General features: G+C 38.1%; 1 protein-coding gene across 1 annotated transcript; it reads right to left on the minus strand.

Annotated features, from left to right (window-relative positions):
• Positions 1-1664: 1664 nt before the first annotated feature.
• On the minus strand, positions 1665-13885 carry LOC146004986 (small integral membrane protein 13). The gene is made up of 2 exons (XM_083144078.1): positions 13284-13885; positions 1665-2465 (listed from the first exon to the last, which is right to left on the minus strand). Exons 1-2 carry the CDS (start codon positions 13351-13353, stop codon positions 2329-2331), a joined length of 207 nt encoding a protein of 68 aa, XP_083000204.1. The 5' UTR covers positions 13354-13885; the 3' UTR covers positions 1665-2328.
• Between the last annotated feature and the right edge of the window lie 8027 nt (positions 13886-21912).

Raw genomic sequence — 21912 nt, forward strand, 5'->3', positions numbered from 1 at the left:
CATCCAGAAGATTTGTCAAAGCAGATCGAAATGCCGAAGTCTTACAGGGGTTTGACAGTTAAGTATTTGATAAGAGTTTATATCTTATGCCTACGGATATACATATATAATCATGATTACCAATAACACACACGAAAAACAAAAGTTCTGCATTGAGCTGCAGAAATGTCTATTTTGACGGCACACTATTTACATGAAACAAAAGACAGAACTCTCATTTTCACATGTGCAAGTTTATTACTTTCCAATTACTTCAAGTTCCCTTGTTCAGGGCCTAATCAGGACTAGAATACGATCTGAAGTTACATTCCAGTGGAACTGAACGCACAAAACTCTAATTACTAGGTTTGATTATGGTGTTTTAAGTCCACTTTATACACAGTAAGGCTAAACGGGACTGGACCTACAGTTTAAAGTGGGATCTGAACCACTATGAGCCTCCACCGGGTATCGAACCCGGGACCCATTGATTACAAGGTGACTCTGATTACTAGGAAATAAATACAGCGTGTATCATAATAGAGTATACAACTTATCACATTTATTGCTAAAAAAGTATCTGAAACAGCAATGAGAAAATCTTCAAGTTTTCTTTTCATGCCCAAGGCTTTTGTAAACACTGTCAGTGTGGCACTGAAGAAAATGGTGACTTTCACAGGTCCCCAGACTTCTTTCTGCATTTTGGACTTTGCGAAAGACAAAGTCTATGTGCCGCCTATGTCGGAGAATGTCCAACAGCAAAACGAGAGAATAAGAAACGCCCTTGCTTTGATGGACGAGGAGTTCTTGGAGAAAAGTGTGGCAAAAACTCGAATTTTGATGAGATATGTGTTGCATAATGGGTGGAAACCACATTGAACATTTGTAGCCATTCATGGAAACTTGAAGTCTTACTGATGGATACATAGTTTAGTCAAATTCTGCAAGTTGTTTACTTTATTAAGATACACCCTACATAGCTGTTATTTGATGTTGCAGGGCAAAAGGAGTTGATATTGGTTTAAAAAATATATATGTGTGTGTGGTTATCCACAGCACACTTGTATTAAGTGCTTATACATCGTGCTTAAGCCTCTCTATTATATGAGAAGTATGCCTACATGTGTAGTTGGCTCATACATAAACTTTCATAATTACATACACAAAAATATATACATACATCAGTCAGTAATATGAAAAAAAATGTTGCCAATACACAAAAATGACAACTTCTTCCACAAAATCAAGAATGTTTTATCCAAATAAAGTAAAATATTTTCCAGTCACCAAAAGAGCCTTAAAAAATCACCAACAATCACACAACAATACTAACAGTGTACAAAGGGAATAACAATAATCACATCACCATTTCAAAAACAGTAACAAATACAGTATGCTGAGAAAAACCAAAGGAAACATTCAAAATGACGATTAAAGTGCCACAGTATATAGCTGCATGTGACGTGTGCATTGCTTATTCCCCTCCAAACTCTCAGATACAATTCTTGATTGAAAAAGTTATTTCTCTCTACCAGCGAGTAAAAAATAGAAATTTCACAAATAGGAAATACAAAATAGGCTTTCAATAGTGCCACGACACAGCAAGTGTCATGCAATCAATATGCAGAGTTGAACACAAGTGATCACAGAACTTGAGCAGTGCGTGAACAAAATGTTCCCTCAGTACACCAGGTACTACTTGGTACAACACAAAACAACAAACATATCCATAATGGGTGACGAAAAACTGTTTACAAACATACTTGATCATGTTTTCCCCCCCTTGAAAATCAGTATTGTACTCGAAGTGTCCATTTTCTTTCGTGAACATTTGTAGAGGCAACAAAAAGCTGCTTTCGGCACTTTGTGAAGTGCACGAAGTTTCGTAAAATTAAATGAGCAATGGTTCTGCATGTGAGTGTGAGTGTCACAAAATTGTATCAGACTATTAGCCTAGGAAAATGAAGTATAAACAAGTAAAAATACTTGATTTATAGGTAAAGGGACAATAATGAAGCAGCATCACCACAACCCAAAAGTTCTTAGTATCTTTTTTAACAATTAGTACACAGGGTGTTACCGTGCAAGTGGGCATGAAATGCACCAACTCAAAAGTATTCCACTCTATACCTGTGCAAGATGGTCTGAAAATGCATCGTATCTCCAAAAAAGATACGCCCTGCCTCCATTCTGATTAATGCAAACACCCTCAGAATAGGAACGACACAATCCACAGCTACCAACTAGAGCATAACCACCCCTTCACTTGCATTCCGCAATCTTATCCACGTAAACTCTAGCTTATGCCGGGTGGCATGGCCTACTCCTCTCAACCAGATTTTGACCATCCTAGTCCAGCCTTGCCCGCTTACTACGTGCCCTCGCACTCTTCAAATCGTGCACGGACGGGGACTCGGACATACCTCCAAGCAGCTCTCGCACAAAGCGAAACCTCGACAGGAAGAACTTCCATACCAAGTACCAACCTGAAAGTGAAAAATGACATTCAACCCCAAGGAAGAATTTGTATTTTTGTTACTTATTTTTTCTTTAATTGCGACAATGAGTGACGATTAGATGCAACTGATCAAGGAACACTCACAAAGAACACCCCTACCCATGCTGGGGTTCAAACCCATGAATTTTGTAGTTGAGATCGAAAGTCAACCCCTTAATATACCTGACCACCAGGCCAGCTGAAATCAGAGAGATATGAGCAAGTAAATTAGGTAAAACTTCGATAGCGTCCCAACACCTCTCACTCAGTTATTTCGTCATTTTAAACATTCATACTTACCTATTCTGCATTGCGAAAGATTCTTCAAGGTGCTATTTTGGTTTTTACACAAAAAAGAGTTCAATTTTTGACAAAGAGTAATTATTAAACCATTGACGTTAGCCCCACGAACCATCACGGGGACGAGGTATGCCTACGAGGTTAGGTTAGGCCTGTTAGGTTAGGTTCCATTAGCACTCATTTCGTTCAATTTAGCATATATGGACAACGGTTTTTCTCGATCAAAGAAAATACCAACAAGAACTTCTAAATGCTACAGAAACTCATTTCAGTAAGTAGTTTCTTGTGTAAAAATGAAGAAATCCGTTGGGACGCTATCGAAGTTTTACCGTAAATTATACTAGAATGACTTCAATTTTGGTGTAAAGTGCACGGTTATAAGTCTAAATAACAGATATTTTAAATTCTCCAGCAGAAACACATGGAGTATGTATACAAGAAACTTATCAACAACACATGTGGACACTGAAATTTATACTCCACTATCCATTATGAATAACCATATGTATAATTTTAAAATTTACAAGTTAGGGGAACTTTGCTCCCAAAGTTAGGCTCGAAGTTATGCTGCTATGAATAACAGCCAGGTGTGATGGAAAAAAAATCCTGGAATCTGTAGGTAACAGTGTTGCATTAATAGGCAAAATGTAATGTTCATTAGCAGTTGCAATAATTTCATGGTAGTTTGACATATTTATGTACTTCTCATGTACCACTTATACCAAAGTGTTGCAACTCATTGTTTTACAAGTGCACATTGTCTTTATCTTGTGAAGTGTGTGTTATGATGGTTCTGAAAAGCAAGGGATTAATTTCACTAAAAAATCATCAATGTCCATGAGACAGAAAAACAGAAACGCAGTTTGCACAAAAAATGGAAAACATAGATCAGTGACATTTAAAAAACTAAATCACTATCCTTAAAATCTGAATTGGAAATATGACCATGCAGTTAAATGCTCATTTCTCAACACACCTCGATTGAAAGTTGACAATTTCACTCATGAATGGTTTCATTCTGCTTGTATTTAATTGTTTCAAACATCTCAGGGTTGCTACAACTTTATTATGAAATTCCCTGACATTTCGAGGTTTTCCAGTCCAAAAATTTAATTTCTCCAGACATGTTTATCATCATGATTTTTGCTTTTGAACCTTGTGTTTTTCAATTGAATATATAATCTGTTAATTATTATGAATATTCACTTTCCCAACTTTTTTTTCTAGCAAAATTCATTCTACACACACACGAACACGTGAAAATTCGAAGAGTAAAATTACCATCGGCATGAAATGTATTGGGTGCTACAATCACGTGCATCTAGCCTGAAGGCTAAGGTAACAGAGGTACATTGGTATGAGTTACGATGACCGGACCCCTCTCCGATTTTCTTCATATTTGGCATACTTACTAATTGAGGCCTGCTAATGACGAATCTGAAGTTAAAATTTGTTGGAAACATGTAGAAATGCAAAATAATTGTGAACCATTGACATGTGGTTAGGTTAGGAAACATAGTTAAAATTTCGTGTCGTGGTAGTATCAGGATCTAGAAACTGCAAAATAATTGCGAACCATTTGCCCTAGCCCCACGAACCATTGACGTGTGGTTAGATTAGTTTCGGTTAGGTTAGGCAAACATAGTTAAAATTTGCTGTCATGGTAGTACCAGGAATATATATATATATTTGCCTGTGAAACAAAAAATTTCGCAAAAATAGACTGTTTTCAATCAGAAAACTAACGCCTTATTTTCCAATTTCTAGACGTTTCCAGCAACTTTTAACTTCAGATTCGTGATTAAGAGGCCTCAATTACTGAGTATGCCAAATATGAAGAAAATCTGAGCGGGGTCCAGTCATCTTAAGTCGTTCCGGTACATTATTTCTCCATAACAGATCTCCAGAACATAAGAACAACAGAAAAAGTTTACCAATCATACACAATTTGCCATTTTGTGGAGGATTTATAGTGTCGTAGAAAATGATGCTTTTTTGCTTACACTTATAAGCAGGGCGCGAAATTTCAGGTCGCCATTGGCGACCAAACGTTTTGGGCTGGCGACTAAAATTTCGTTGTTTCAAATGTGTGTCAAACATGCTTCAAGACTTCACCTCTTGAGAGAAACGGCAGAAGTTATAGAAGAAATTCTAAAACTGAGTGATATCCACACTATTAGGTGGTTAGCCAGCAAAGAACGTGCAATAAGAGCTCTCTTGCAAGCATGGAAAGCTGTTATGTCCCATCTTGAACAGTTGGCCCATAGAAGAGACAATGATGGCGCTAAGGCTAAGGATTTGCTGAAAAGTTTGAAGCAATTTAAATTTGTTAAGCTTCTGTACTTCCTTTTGGATTTCTACGGGCAATTGAACCCTTTAAGCGTGGCACTACAATATAAGAATCTTTTGATTTCATCTCTGAAAATAAGAATTGAACACTGTATTTCAGTTGTGGCTGACCCCATCCTCTCTGTCAGAGTTTGACCCAGCAGCTGCGATTGATAAGTGGTACTTCAGTGCAGAACGACAGCAATACACAAACATTAATTCCTAACTTTTTAATAATTGCTCATATTTTTATTATTTATCAATATAAAATAGTGGCGACCAAAGATTTTATTCCGGCGACTGACTTCAAACTTGAAATTTCATGCCCTGCTTATAAGTACACAGCTAGAGAAATTTTTGTTGCATATAGGAATTCTATAGGAAATGCCAACAAGAGTAAGATCTATAAAATAATAGACAATAACCTCATCTTCACCAACCTTTCCGATAGGGTGACCAGATATTTGTTGACCAAAAAGAGTATAGTCTATAGGTTCAAGGTGTGCATTCACAAAACTTGAAAAGAAAACGAAAATAAAGGTGGCGATTTGTTATTGCTTCTATTATAGCCCCTACAAAATAGTGGGTCTAATGTAATTAGCTAATTACAAATACTTACTCACCAATGGCACCATCGTTCATACTTCTGGGATGATTTTGCTTTCTTGAGTATGTTTAAATCGTATTTTATTGCCAGTCCAAACTCTTCACAGGTCATGCCCACATTGAATTTCACTTTCATTACTTGTTCGAGTGTTGACACCAGGAGTGTACTTTTTTCCTCTCGCCAATAAGTTTTAATAACACTGAAGAGTCTTTCACAACCAACATTTGTACCAGGCAGAGTAAACAAGAATTTTATAAGAGGCACAATCACTTTTAAATTTGACCCAGCCTGTACTAAATCTTTGCACACTGACCTTCACTTACCCATCATTGATTCTTTTCTTTCCCCCCAATCTACAAGATGTTTTTCAACGGCTTTTGAAAATGCACAGTAAGTTTAAAAAATATCATTAATAGGGCTGAGCCGATACCGTGGTATCGGTATCGGAGAGTATCTGTTGGAATTCAGCTACCGGTACCAGCCAATACTTTCCGGCATTTTGATCTTTCACGGGGTCCGCAAAAATCCCGCACGACTTCTTGACAGTCTAATTATCCTGGAAATTATGCAAAATTAAAACTTGCTTTTTATTTTACACTAATTTTGCACGAAAAACTATATTTTGTGACTACGTAATATCTATTTTAATATTCTGATGCAATTCTTGAATATTCTAAAACAAATTTCTTGGTATGTTGATGCATATAATTGGAGGAGAATATTTACACACCAATATTGATCAATATTTTGAACAAATTTTAATTATTGCAATTTTCAAGTATCGGTATCTGTATCGGTGGGAATCAGTAAGAGTATCGGCATCGGTATTCGGTTCAACCCTAATCATTATCATTAAATTCCAATGAATTTGAAATATGTTTTGCTTGTTGATGGAATATGAAAATGACTCTTGAAATTGTTCATAGGAAATTCTTGAGTCAAGGAGTAAATATTTCAGTTTGTTGACATCTTGACTTTTTCCGTTCTGTGGATTTTTAGGCATTTTTACGCGTAAAATAATGAATGAAATTAAATAGCAAGGAAAAGAGTATATTTGGGGATTTTTGCAAATTGAAAAGAGTATAGAGTATATGAACCTCTAAAAGAGTATAATACTCTTAAAAAGAGTATGTCTGGTCACCCTACTTTCCGATAATTAGGATCATATTGCAAAGTACTTTAGTTATCAATCAGACATCTGGACTGCAAGTTTTACTTTGATATTCCTTCTAATATCTAGTATTATAAAAGTGAAAATTTATTAGAGAAATTCGAAGGAACCATAAGTTTGCACAAGACTGAGAATCATAAGAACGAAAACTGATGTATTCCCAGTGACGTGCGGTGACGTCGACACTTGGGGTAGCAATAAGTGGCGTGCTCAAGGGGTTGGGGTGGGTCATACCCCTTCCCCCTTTAGGACACAGTGTTCCTAAAAATAGAACGTCAATAACAGGAAAACATTGCAAAATGATGAATGAGTACTAAAAAAAAGTACACGTAACCTCCACCACCATTCGAAAATAAAAAGATTTGATTTGACTACTAAGCCAAAGATCCTGGGTTCGAATCTCGGCTTGACCATGGATATTCTTTGAGTATGTTCCTTCATCAATTATATTGTAACATCCTCACGATTAGCCAAAAGTGGCGGAGAAGTGAAGTAAAATAAACCAAATCAAACAATTAATCAATGATTTGACTTGATATTTGTTACTTAGCGCCACTTTTGTCTCATATTTGGTTAATTGCGAAGATGATACGATAAATTAATGAAGGGACAAACACAAATACCACCCATGCCCAGGTCAGGATTCGAACCCGAAACTCCTGGTGTCGTAGCGTGTTGTGATAACCACTCCCCCCACGGTTGGTTGATTTGGTGTTTTAAGTCCACTTTATGCACAGAAACAAAACACACTTTTTTGTACTTTCTTCAATAATATTCATTTGGCTTCTTGAGTTCTGAGATACATTTTTCATTTCAAATTATTTCATTATTCACTGCAACACATAGGACAAGAATGCATGCTCATCACAGGTTCGAATCCCAGCCTGGATTGTTCATATGAGGTCCCTTCATCAATTTCATCATATCATCACTCATCCTCATTTTCGCGATAACCAAATGTGGCAGAAAAGCAAAGTAAAATAAACCAAACCAACAACAGTATGAACGTGCGTTCTCTTGCCCAAATACGATACATCCATTGGAGGGCAAAAGATTAGTATATTTAAATAAAACACTACTAAAATGAGAGAGAGCTTGAACAAATATTTGCAATTTAATCATTATATATTCCATATTTGAAAAAAAATAAAGCATAATATTATTGTCTGCACATAACACGTTCCCATTTCATAAATAATAAAACTACATCCCATAAGGTTCTGTAAATACAGAGAACATACGTAGGCACTGCAGAAAATTTTCCCTTGAGTTCTTTAGAGGATTTACAAAGGATCAAGGGAAACCAATCCCCTATCTGTCCTATAGGAGACAGACTGGGTGACCTGAAAGCACGGGCTTGCAACCATTTCAGCAGAGGCGAGGGGACAAGGGAGGTAGAGGCAGTAATCTTCCCTTTTCCTTCGGGCAACCGTTTCTAAATGGAACTGGTATGGCGGAAGAAGAGGGAGCTAGGCCAGTTTTGACCGTGGATCACACCGAGGGACGAGAAGCGCGTGAAAAAGAAAGTGTTGCATATGAACTGTGGCTTTAACAAGACAATACATATTGTGATTTTAAAATAATTAGTGTGTGAGATTGATTAATCTATCTCTGCTAGACTAGCTACTCCTCAGTGCACGACACTGTGTATTCCCTGAAAGGGGTTAAAGTAGAGACAATTTGCAATAAATTTGACCATGATACCCAGTCCGAAAATTAGTAGTTTTCGAGATAATCAAATTTCTATTGTTTTTTTTAAAAAAATGACAATTTTCCACATAAAAAGATGAATTGAGAAAAGAAACTGCTCATTGTATGGAACTTATTTCAGCGTTTTCTGATAGCTAACAAATAAGTGGTTCGTTAAAAAGTTTTTCCCAAATAACAATCACATGTAAGTAACGGGTGGGTCTAAATTTACAAGTGATGATAAAAAATGCACACTTAGTTTACTTGGCAACGTATTAATAACAAAAATTGTATGACACGAAGCGTACAAATTACTTAAATTACTTCCTTGTGTCATCTGCTATCCAACAAGGTACAAATGTTGCTAACATTCACATTTGTGTGCAAGAAATAATACTTCATTCATCTTCACGTGAATGGAATCAATGAACAATACAATTAAAGAACATTACACGTCTTGCTCAAAGTGGGCACCTCCCTTACGAATGCAGGCACGCAGTTTTTTACGGACATTTGGTCTCTTAACTCGTGATGTGATGGTGTCCTTGATGTGTTGACCAGATGTTAAGATCCTCTCCCTGAGCTCTTCTTGTGAGTTTACTGGTGTCTTGTCATGTGGCTCCGAATGTAGAAGTCGCAAGGTGTCAAATCGGGGGATCAAGCCAGCCAGGGAATCTGGTCGCCTCGGCCAATCCATTTCTTTGGGTAATTTTCATCCAGCCACTGTCGCATGTCCAGGTAGAAGTATGGATGGGCATCATCAACAATGATTTGATCAAGCCATTTTTCCTGCCCCAAATCTTAAATGGCATCACTTATGAACATTTTTTGAGAAACGGGATGGCAATGTTGGAGGATGTGCCTCTAGCTACAAGACGTGACATGATTTATCAGCATGATGACTGCCCAGCTCGATCCCCCAATCGATTTGACGCCTTGAGACTTTTACATTTGGAGCCACATGACAAGACACCAGTAAACTTGCAAGAAGAGCTCAGGGAAACGATCTTAACGGTTGGTCAACATTTCAAGGACACCATCACATCACGAGTTAAGAGACCAAATGTCTGTAAAAAATTATGTGCCTGCATTCGTAACGGAGGTGCCCACTTTGAGCAAGACGTGTAATGTTCTTTAATTGTATTGTTCATTGATTCCATTCACGTGAAGATGAATGAAGTATTATTTCTTGCACACAAATGTGAATGTTAGCAACATTTGTACCTTGTTGGATAGCAGATGACACAAGGAAGTAATTTAAGTAATTTGTACGCTTCGTGTCATACCATTTTTGTTATTAATACGTTGCCAAGTAAACTAAGAGTGCATTTTTTATCATCACTTGTAAGTTTAGACCCACCCGTTACTTACATGTGATTGTTATTTGGGAAAAACTTTTTAACGAACCACTTATTTGTTAGCTATCAGAAAACGCTGAAATAAGTTCCATACAATGAGCAGTTTCTTTTCTCAATTCATCTTTTTATGTGGAAAATAGTCATTTTTAAAAAAAACAATAGAAATTCGATTATCTCGACAACTACTAATTTTCAGACGGGGTATCATATGGTCAAATTTATTGCAAATTGTCTCTACTTTAACCCCTTTCAGGGAATACATCTAATTACCAGTCACCCTGTATATGCATAGGCTCCATGTGTTTCCTAAATGTTATTTGGTATTGAGTTCAGTTGAAATTAAAATTTTGGGAGCGTCAGCACTTAGGCTATTTTGCACCCGTCACATGATACGGGGTCCAGCCCCTGATCTTTACAAAGAACAACTCTAACGTTGCATAACAAAAAAATTAAAATGTTCTGACTTCTGTTAAAAGCTGAGGCTGTAAAGGGGTCTCAGCACACATAAGGACAAAAGAACAGGACAATAGAAACAAAATTATACTGGCCATGTGGCCAGTCGCCAGAGCCTCGTTAGTCTTCAGTCCAGGGTCCACTAACGTGGAAGTGAGGTTGACTTTTGGGCGCCTACGTGGAAGGTCACCCCTTACACCCCGTTATTTGGTATTGATTAGGCAAATAAGTTTTCAGTTTTGACAATTAGATCCTCCCCTTTAGGTTAAATAAATAAATTTTACTTTTAAATTAGATATTAAAAATAAGAAAACAGTGTTTTAAACTGTGCATGTCCAGGACATGAGTTGGGCTGATATTGCAGATATGATGTATGGTATATGGTATATCATATGTGCATGCCATAAAACGAAAAACATGGAAATTATGTGTATATATATATTTTTTGCAAAAGAAACAATCAAATGTAATGACAATAAGGTCTTCCTGGTGGTGAAGTGGTAATTCTGAGGTCTTGTTCTCTGCACTTTCTGCCTCTCTTTGCACCGAAGCGTCTAGTTGGTTACACGGTGCAACACAGAGTCATCTAGTTCGTTGGAGTCAAGTAATATATTTGGTGTCTGCACCATTTGCACTACCTTCCAGACCAGTGTATGTGTGGTGTATGGTCACATGGTGAGTACTAACTAATCAAATGAGTGTTTAAAGCAGCTGACAGGCATTTGTTGAATCTTCTGAACTTGAACACCACTTTCCATCTAGCTGCTCGAACATCATTTTCTTGCACCACCCTTACACTGGATACACCTGTACTGCACAGAGTGTTAAAAAGTGCAGCGAACTAGACGGGTATAAGCTAGAGGTTCTGGGGGTTAATACCTGCTAGAGGAACATTGCAGTGGTTTGCACCCTGCATTAAACTGTAGTTGATGTCCCAATTAGCTTACTTGAGCATAAAGTTTATTCAAACTCTCAAAAAGATAATCTCACCCCTTGATCTAAAATGATGCATGTAGCACCATATTTGAATGAACATCATAGCATTAACAAACAAACAAAAAAAAAAAAGTTTAAAAAAGTTTGCAAAATGTGTCATTCAAACCAGTTTAAAACATTTGAATGCTTTTGTAAATATAAAAATGATATGGTTTTTAAATATATAAAGTTAAGTTGATTTAGCATGTAAAAATCTTTGGTAAAAGTTCGGTATATTGGAGACACATTTAAATCGGATATTTTGTGTTTCGCAAGGTTCGTACTTACCAATTGTGTATTGCGGAACATAGTTCAAGGTGCCATTATGCTTTTTACACGAAAACAAACACAATTTTTCACATACAGAGTGATTCTTTTGATTCCTTTCTTCGCTTCCATAACACACGTTATGGCGGGCACATTTTGACTCATGTTGTGGGTATGCAGTGTTTCCAACCTTCTTCACCGAAAACTATCTACTATTGTTTTTGTCACGTCTAAAAATTTTACATTATGCACAGGTAGCTGACAGATAGCCCCATGAACCATTTCCGATAAGGTTAGGTTAGGCAAGCATAGTTAAAAAAAGGGGGGTTGGAAACACTGACAGAGGGTTACGTCATCAAACGTATGGAGCTTCCAGTTCATGTAGGAAAGCAATATCAAATGTGCATCGGTGAGATACATCTGTTGCAAAATACATGATTTCCCGGTCAAATAGATTCCACGATGAAATAAAATACCTCGACGAACGTTATAAACCTTAGATAAACTCATTTAAGTAGTTTCTTCATTTCTACAGAAGAAACTACTTACGGTAATGAGTTTATCTAAGGTTTCCAAAGGTTTCTTTCATCATGGAATCTATTTGACCAAGAAATCGTGTAATTTTTCAAGAGAAATATCTCACCAACGCACAAGTGAAATTGCTTTCGGTACGTGAACCGGATGCTACATACGTTTGATGATGCAACACCCTGTCGGTGTTTCCAACCCCCCCCCCCCTTTTCTTTAACTATGCTTGCCTAAACTAACCAAACCTAACCTTATCGGAAATGGTTCGTGGAGCTATCCATCAGCTACCCGTGCATAATGTACAATTTGCACACGTGACGAACACAATAGTAGGTATTTTCAATGAAGAATGTTGGAAACACTGCATACCCACTACAGTAGTCAAGATGTGTCCGCCATATTGTGTGTTAAGGAAGCGAAAGAAGGAATAAGAAAAATTACTCTTTATGTGAAATATTGTGTTTGTTTTCACGTAAAAAGCATAATGGCACCTTGAACTATGTTCCGCAATGCACAATTGGTAAGTACAAACCATGCGAAACACAAAATATCCGATTTTCCGATATAGGGAACTGGTACCAAAATTTGCAGTTGCAATTTATCATATTCCTTGAAAATATGAGAACATATATTCCACATTAATGACCAATTAACCTTCTGAATATGCTAAGTAGTTAGTATATAAGTAGTAGTAGTAGATTTTTGCAGTAAAATTAGCACTCTACTGTACTCACCACCTGGCGAATGTAATTTGCCCATCACAAAATACGCAATACCAATATTATTTTAGTCTCTGGTATTTAGTAAAATTAGTGTGCTTACAAAATGTAAAACGTCATCATGTTACTAATAATAAAATCAGTCAATTAAACTATTGAAATTACCTTCCTTAACATAACCTTTCACCAACTTTTAGATTATTACAAACATAAAATACTACCTTCCAGATCTTTTTTTGCGAATCGACCAATTGCAATTCAGTGTATGATTATGGTAGAGATTCAACAGAGTGGATATTGATTGAAAATCTGAAAATTACTCCTTCATATGAATGATACTGAACAACGTGAAAACACAAACACAATAATATACGTTTACAGTAAATACTCTAAACGCTATTTTGATACTTACCAAAACCAACTAGAATTAGCACTAGGATAAAGGAAGATATAATGGAAAACGCTGCTAGTAGTATCTCCATCTTACACCTTCCTTGTACTTTTAGGTATATATACAGTTAAGAAGATAGTACATATACACACCACAGTTTATATAAGAAGTTCAGTGGCATCTGAAAAAATGTGAAACAAACTAGTTCCTCATGTTGCACTATATTCAATTATAAACTATACTTATAACCATTCCATCTCTTGTAATCAACTTTGTATATATGGCAACCTCAGCCCACGCTTACTGAACTTTTACACAATACCATCTTCATAGATGCACGCATTTCCTTGAACGATATCCTTATATCAATTCCAAATTCTATTTAAAAATTTTACTGTGTCAGCTGTGGCCTTCACCCTGGTTCATAGCCAGCTGTTTTAGAAAAAAATATTTAACACCAGTACACAATACGCAAGAGGTAACACACAATTCGCGACAAATATGAGCACTGTCTCGAAATCTGGGAAAAGTATAATTAAATGCTAAAAATTTGCCGCAGGAAAACTTAAAACGAATGAAGAACCATCATCGTGACTACTAATTTTCTGATTCACAACCATGTTTTTCAGAGGCCCTGCAACAAGCTTACAATGCAGTGTTGACAACATCACTATAAATAAATCGTACAATTTAGACACTTGATTTGCATTGTACTATTTCTTCCATTATCCTATAAATTTCTTCATTTAGTGCAGGTAAGTAGTATAAACCCATATTCAGCTCGAAAATATCATCTGAAATTATATTTAACAATAAATTACTCATACAAACCAGTTTTCGAAATTTGGTTCTAACTTAAGTAGTTAGAAACGCTGATTACTGGAGGCCGTGCAATAGGGATTTAAAATGTGTCAGTGTTGCACTGCACTGGCTCTCGCAAAGAAAAAAAAATTAAAAAATGTACCAGTGTTTCTCCGGGTGAGAAATCAAAGCCGCTGGGAGGGGTCTTTCACGAGCACAGCCCCCAAAATCAAAACTTTAACGGTTGGGCTTTTCTTGAGTTAAAGCCGCAAAAGGTGAAGCGACTTGCAGCCCCGAACAGCAATTTTCATGAACAGATATATTGAAGTAGAAATATTCTAATTAATTGGAACCTTTCGATGTTCGAAATGGACATAAAACTCTATTTTTTTGGATTTTTGAAAACTGTGGAGCCATTAATTCTTAGCATTTGGTGAAGCAGCATTAAAGCATTAAAGCAGCCTGAATCTTCCACTGAACTATATTTCTGTTATTAACTATACAAGTAAGAACCGTTCTGCTTTTTGTAACTTGAAATGAACGATGCCAATTTGCAGAGGGGAGAGGGGAAGAGGGTGTCGACGGACATGTTTAAATCCCCCCCGATGCACATGATGGAGACAAGGGCGCAGGATTTTTCTCATGGGGGGCAGAGTAAGATTTCTTATCTTGCCCTTCAGTATAGAGTTTTATTATCATTATTATTGTTATGATTATTTTATTATTAATTATAATTCAATATTGCTACAACTTCACTATTCGAATTACATGAACTTTGCCAGATATCTCAGTGGGGCAAGTGCTCCCCTCGTGGGCGCCTTTGGATGGAGATCCAGAGTAGATAGAAAAATATGATATAGCAGAACAGAAACAACTGGACAGCATGGTTTGCCTGGTGGAAGTCCCCAAAAGGCACTTACTCCACTCTAAATATGTCTTGCGTAGGGATTATCTGGGTTGACGATGTTTATGGCTGGAGTTGGAGCTAATTTTGAATATGATTTGAAGAAAATTATTGCACTATCTACATTAAGACAGCTTGGATTAATAATATTGACATTATCCATAGGACTTAAGGAGTTGGCACCTGTGGTTGGCATTTTTCATTTATTAACACATGCTATTTTTATGTGCAGGGGCAGTGATTCATGTTGTAGATGTTCAAGATATTCGTTGCATAAGTGGATTAATTGATAAAATACCTATAACTATTTCTTGTATAAGTATTTCTAGTCTTGCCTTATGTGAAATAACATTTTTAGCTGGATTTTATTCGAAGTATTGAATATATCTTTTTTGAATTTGATAGTATATTTATTTCATTGTGGATTTCTGCTGGCATAACCATATCATATAGTTTTTGGTTAAATTATTATTTAGTTGGCAAATTTTATAGTGGTGTAACATTTCGACTTCAGTCCATTCAGATGTATGAGGTTGAGGTAGATTTAAAGGTATATTAGGTTTATTATTTTTATCTATTTTAGGTGGGCCTGTTTTAAGATGATAGCCCACGATTCGATGATGCCTCTGTTAAACCGTAGATACTCGTACGCTATTATCATTTCTTCAGTTTATTAACGATCGTACTACAATGTGTTAGTGTACAGGGTGTCCCATAAGTCTTGAACCATAGGTATTTTTCATATTACCCTTTTTTTCTGTTACAGGTAAACCATGGCACTGACTAAAGAGGAGAGAATCCAAGTTATTTTGTTGGTGGGGACTTTGAACACATTCTTTAACTGTGCTGTATAACATTAACTTTTGTTCTTCTACTATGGTTCCAGACTTATGGGACACCTTGTATATTGAGAGAGCGTCTGTCTATTGGGTCAATGATATCCATACACAAGTTTTCTTATCATCAAGCAACGGAGCAGAGCACTATTAGACGCTTCATATCGCTGTTCTCAAAGACCATATTATTACATAACAGCGGCCGAGAAACTTCTATGATTGCACACGACGATGACATCATTCTGATAATTACATCTGCCAGCGGTATGATTCTTTTGATGAAAAATATGGACTCCACCAAATCGATTAGACAAAAGTGGCAGAAAAAGTCAAGTTAAATAAAGCAAATCAATCAAGGAACAAGGGCGCCTGCAGAGGGAGTGCCCCCTCCCCCTGAGATATCTGGGAAAACTTCATGTAATTGTAGTGTGGAAAACATGGATGAGGAGTGGCATGAAAGATAGCTGTTTTATATCTGTAAGTCGTGAAAAATACATAGATGTTTATGAAAAATGAAGCAAGGTGAATCCAGTTTGAATTTCAATAGTTGACTCAAGTCTGAACTTGACAACAATGCCTATTTTCAATTCAGTTAGAATTTTATAATTTGTAATATACAGGGTGGGGCAAAATAATGTTACCACTTATATGGTGTTTCGGTGGGGCAACGATGGATTGATCGGCGTGGTCCACTACCATGGGCGGCAAGATCACCAGACCTCAGCCCGTGCGATTTCTGGTTATGGGGGATGGTAAAGGAACGTGTTTACGCAACAAAACCGCGGGACATACAAGACCTTAAACAAAGAATTTCTACAGTGATACGCTCTATACCCCAAGACGTGTGTTCAAGGGTCATGGACTCAATGGTTGACAGAATGCTCAAATGTGTTCACATTTCTGGTTCACTGGTTGAAATATGTATGTTTCCCTTTCGGTGGTAGAGGGATATCATTTCCGTAACATCTTTGGCTGTTATGCATTTGAAGCTTCGGAACGAGTCATAACTCTCGAAGCAGCCAATCAACAAAGCGAGCCGCTGACGTCATCTCAACACAGAACCTATCGCTAAGGTCCCTGCTCACGCTCTACACGCCCACTAGGCTCGCTAGACAGACTCACGTAGTCCGCTGGAGATGTTCCGAAAGTAATTCGACTATAACATTTTTTTGCTCCACCCTGTGCATGTGTAATAATAAGGATACTTTGGCCAGTTTGCGGACAGGGGGGAGGATGATTGTATGGATCGATATGGAGAAAATGCAGTGGGTGGCAGACGCTTTATGAGAATTTTCTTAACTGGAGGGATAGCATCCACCACGCCCCCTCTACTTTGAGTCCAATGAGAAAAAACCTGCAAGTGCTCTTGAGGAACAATCGAACCCAGGATTATTGCAACATGTACTTTAATGAAATTATGTATTAACATGTGTCCAAAATGTAGCGTTGTGTGGCGCAGAAACCTGGACGTTACGAAGTGAGGAAAAGTGATTGGAAATGTGGCTATGGCGAAGAAATGGACAAAGTACGAAATAAATCTGTCTTCGAAAAAGTTGGTGAAATAAGAGCAATGCCGGAAGTGATTAGGAAAGGAAAAAATGGTGGGTCATTGGCTAAGACCAGGGCCGGATTAAGACGAAATTGGGCCTGATGCTTGAAATCTTCGGTGAACAATAAACACAACGACGTTATAATTACGTCACAGCGCAAAGAATAATAGTAACTGTATAATAAGTAACGCTGTGTCTAGGCGTCCGACATTGGGTATCCAAATTGCATTCTAACATTTATTTTCAGGTTAATATAGCAAAAGAAAACTGTTCAGCTTTCGGAAAATTCTCGCCTGTTTTCATCTGGGCCTATTTCAGGAATGGGCCTAATGCTGCAGCATCAATAGCATCCACCTTAATACGGCCCTGGCTAAGACTGTTTAAGACACTGGGGGGAAATATATCAGATGGTGGATGATGTTGATCCCATGCTAACATGAAGCGAAAGACGTAACATCGGAAATACTGTAGGCTCCAGTGAAATTGATTTATATATTTATTTTACTTCGCTTTTCTGCCACTTTTGGCTAATTGTGAAGACGGGGATGAATGATGAATGGACACTCACAAACACCCATGCCCAGGTCGGTATTCGAACCCGGGACTCCTGGTGTCGTAGCGCGATGCCGATGTGCTAACCACTCCGCGACGGGGGTAGGCTGGTTGCAGTGAAAATACTACCAAGACAAAGAACGATGGATTAATATGTTTATTTTATGGTAGTGTCTGCTGCCACGTTCTTTTTCTGCTCGAACCTCAAAAAAGATGCGCGTTGCAGTAGACTCAGTCTTTGTTTTATCGTGATTTCATCATGCTATGTATGCAATTACGTCTGTAACTCATACTGTGAAGTTGTAGCGATTACTTTCACAAAAATGTTTTAAGATTAGGTCCCTCAGCATTCTTTTAATAATAAACCTAAATGCTCGCGTAGTTAGGTTAGGTTCTGTTTGCATTACAATAATATCGCAAAATGCTTTCTAAAGAAAAAGGTTCTAAATTACCTGTACGTTCATTCCTACTAATCATAAACTTGCATTTCTCTCGTCTTCATCTGTTCTTAAGATTTTTAACATCCTCTTAGCAGACGAATTACGTGGCAGGAGCAAATTTGAAGCTTATTCTTACTGCTGACACGTGCGTGGCAGCAGACTCTACCTTATTTTATTATTGGCAGTGTCTGCTGCCACGTTCTTTTTCTGCTGGAATCTCAAAAAAGATGCGCGTGGCAATAGACTCGGTCTATGTTTTATCGTGATTTCATCATGTTATGTATGCAATTACGTCTGTAACACATACTGTGAAGTTGTAGCGATTACTTCCACAAAAATGTTTTAAGATTAGGTCCCTCAGCATTCTTATAATAATAAACCTAAATGCTCTCGTAGTTAGGTTAGGTTCTGTTAAGCCCCTATCACACGGAACTGGATATCTAGTCGGAAAGCCCTAGTTGGCGATGAACTGACTTTCTACGTAGAAATCATGGCCGCCTGGCTGACTGCTTGACTGGTTTTGAGGAATAGGACATGTTCTAATTGCTACTAACTTTCTAGACCAGATTCTGTGGAACAGCCAATCAGAACAAAGTTTGGCCATGTGAAAGATAATCTGTGAGTTCGCAAAGCAGCGTTTTTTGTCTGTGGTTTCCGAGTGCATACAGCACGAAAGGAATGTTTACAATTGAAAAAGCTAAAATATTCTTCCATACGTGTATAGTAAATGTTGTACAGTATGTATTTTATCAGCGCAGTTTTTCTCTGCCTAAAACCATTTAATATGAAGCGATATGCCTCTCGGTTGAATAGTTATCGTATTTGAAAAGTGTGAAGTGATAAGTTATTTACATCTAGCGCGGCCGCCATTATGGGAACGAAAGACTATCGACAAGTACGGTGTAACAAGTACCGTGTGAGGCGAAAACTAGCAAATGGGTAGCCAGTCCAGCGTCAACTAGAGCATTCCTACTGGATATCCAGTTCCGTGTGATTCAGGCTTTAGCATTAAAATAATATCGCTAAATGCTTTCTAAAGAAAAATATTCTAAATTGCCTGTACATTCATTCCCACTAATCATAAATTTGCATTTCTCTCGTCTTAATCAGTTCTTAAGATTTATAACATACTCTTAGCAGACAAATTACGTGGCAGCAGCAAATTTGACGCTTAATCTTACTGCTGACACGTGCGTGGCAGCAGACTCGGCCTTTATTATTATTTTATCAGTGGCGGCGATTGGGTTCTAAAACTGGGGGTTGGAGCAAGGGCAGCTTACTTTCCCTTCGTACATAAGGTTTACCATAATGCGGTGGGGGGAATGCCACAGATTATTATCACTAATGAGATGGGAGGAGGTGCGGACTTCGTCCCGTCCGGCACCATCTATGCTCTTGCTGTGTGTGTGCGATTCTTGTCCTGTTAATCTCTCATAAAGGCTATTTGGGAGTCGCATGGTGTTCAAAATGAAATGCCGAATTCCAGTGCTAGTTAAATTGCTTCAAATCCTAAGCAAGGAAGTCGCACCAAGAAAGTCAAAGTGATCGCACGAAATCATTGGCTCGACGCCAGATCCCCCTTCCAAACCAAGGTCATTAAAAATCACATCTCCAATAGACTTCCTTTTGCATCATGGCTATGACATCACCACCTGTTCCCGTGTCACAAGAAACAAATTGCTATTTCTACAATAACACTCGAGTAGCTTTCGGTGGCTTCTTTCGTCTTTGGTCCATTTGGATTTACAACAAAACTTGTGCTATGATCGCCCGAGACACAGATATCCGTTTTCAGTCTGGTAATAGCAAAAACCGAGGGAATCAGGTGCTGTCCAATTTAATAGGAAAATCTTAAAGGTGTTGCCAGGACACCCGCTCAGAAATAAAATAATTTTACTATCAATATTTAAAGCACATTATTCCACCTGTTCAAGCGGCTTCGGTGCCCTCCCAGCGTCGTGGGTACCTAGAGGAAACTCTGGGAGGCAAAGGCGGCCAGGGGCGTGGTGCTGATCACATCATCCCCACCTTCGGTCGTGATCAAGAAAGTGTGGGGCCCTAACTTCACATACCCTATACGCCTTCATAGCGTGGTGCACTTTACTTTTTTTTACTTTATCAATATGTTTGGGAAAATTTTGTAATTGAACTTCGAAATAAGAAGATAAGATAATTTTTCTTTTTCTTTTTGGCGAATACAGGTGCAACTGAAGGTTCCTTCTTAGGCGATTCTGTTATGTCTTCTATACTCTGTCCCAGTATAAGCGAAGGAAAACGAGTCTCTGCGCAAGTAGTGACGCGAGACGGCTCCACCAATGAACACGTGAGAGGGAATGGGATTGCGTGAAGGGGAAAAGCGACTGCAGTTACTAGCCTTCTCAGCAGCTTTTACTGCTTCCTGCTGCCCACTCGATCGCCCCCCTTTCCCCTGTCTGCCGCTATGTGCGTCACTAGTCCACAGATCCCGGGGTAGAGTTTAACAATAAGGTATATTTTATACGTAAAGTTCTTGAGAGGTGCTACAAACTAGCGTTCCTAGAGGTTCGTTTTATTTCCACCATCGTAACCATTCCTCTATCTAGTGTTTCCAGTGACGTGCATTGAGGAATAGTAAGTCCAGCGCGATAGACCTCACATCTACTATAATTGGCAAAGTAGTTCACAGTGTTGTATGTAAAAAAACAAACTTGAAGACGGGCATCTTCCTATTAATATTTATTAGCACCACCGTGATTATGGTAAAGGGAATGCTAGGCTTTCCAAGCATTTAATTCCTCATTTGTAAACATCTGGTAAAGAAGAAAACAAGATGACAAGATGAGAGTTCAACCGTTTGTGGCGGTGGAGGCTCATAGTGGTTCGGATCCCACTTTAAGCTGTAGGTCCAGTCCCGATTAGCCTTACTGTGCATAAAGTGGACTAAAACACCAAATCAATCAAATCAACCGTGTGTGCATTGTGATGCAGACCAGAAAACGGTAAGTGCTGTGTGTTAATCTGGCAGCCATGGCGGGTGGGTCCGAATTAGAAGGCTATAGAGCGACCATGGACGTCCGCAGGGTTTTTTCCAGGGAGGGGCAAGAAAGGTGTTTTTTCCAGGGGGGGCAAACAAAGCACATTTTCCTCAATAATAGTGTTGTTCCCTCAAAACACAATGCTTAAATTTGAATTTATCATATTCATGCAATAATTAACACATAGCCTATTATTGTGGCTGTAATGAAATTATATGTGAAAAATAGGTATATAATTTTTGGTTGACTTTCATTTTCCAGGGGAGGGGGCACGGCCCCCCTTGCCCCCGCCTTCCGGACGCCCATGAGAGCGACGAACAAACAAAAGAACCTTCGGCGAAAAGTCTCCGCGCACCTCCTTTCAGCTCGGGCCAAAAAAAGCATGCTTCACTCTGTCTCTCCCCTCCCCGCGGGAGTACGGTGCACAGGAGCCGCCGGTCTGCGCAGGCATTTCTGTTTGTGGTTCCATTATAGTAAGAAAAAACGTAATAGAGAAAATTAATCATAGTTAGGACATAATTACAAAATGGGGTTTCTAATAAGCATTGATCTA

Source organism: Lepisma saccharinum, chromosome 22 (assembly GCF_977018435.1).
Source record: "Lepisma saccharinum chromosome 22, izLepSacc3.1, whole genome shotgun sequence".
In the NCBI taxonomy this organism is placed as follows: Eukaryota; Metazoa; Arthropoda; class Insecta; order Zygentoma; family Lepismatidae; genus Lepisma; species Lepisma saccharinum.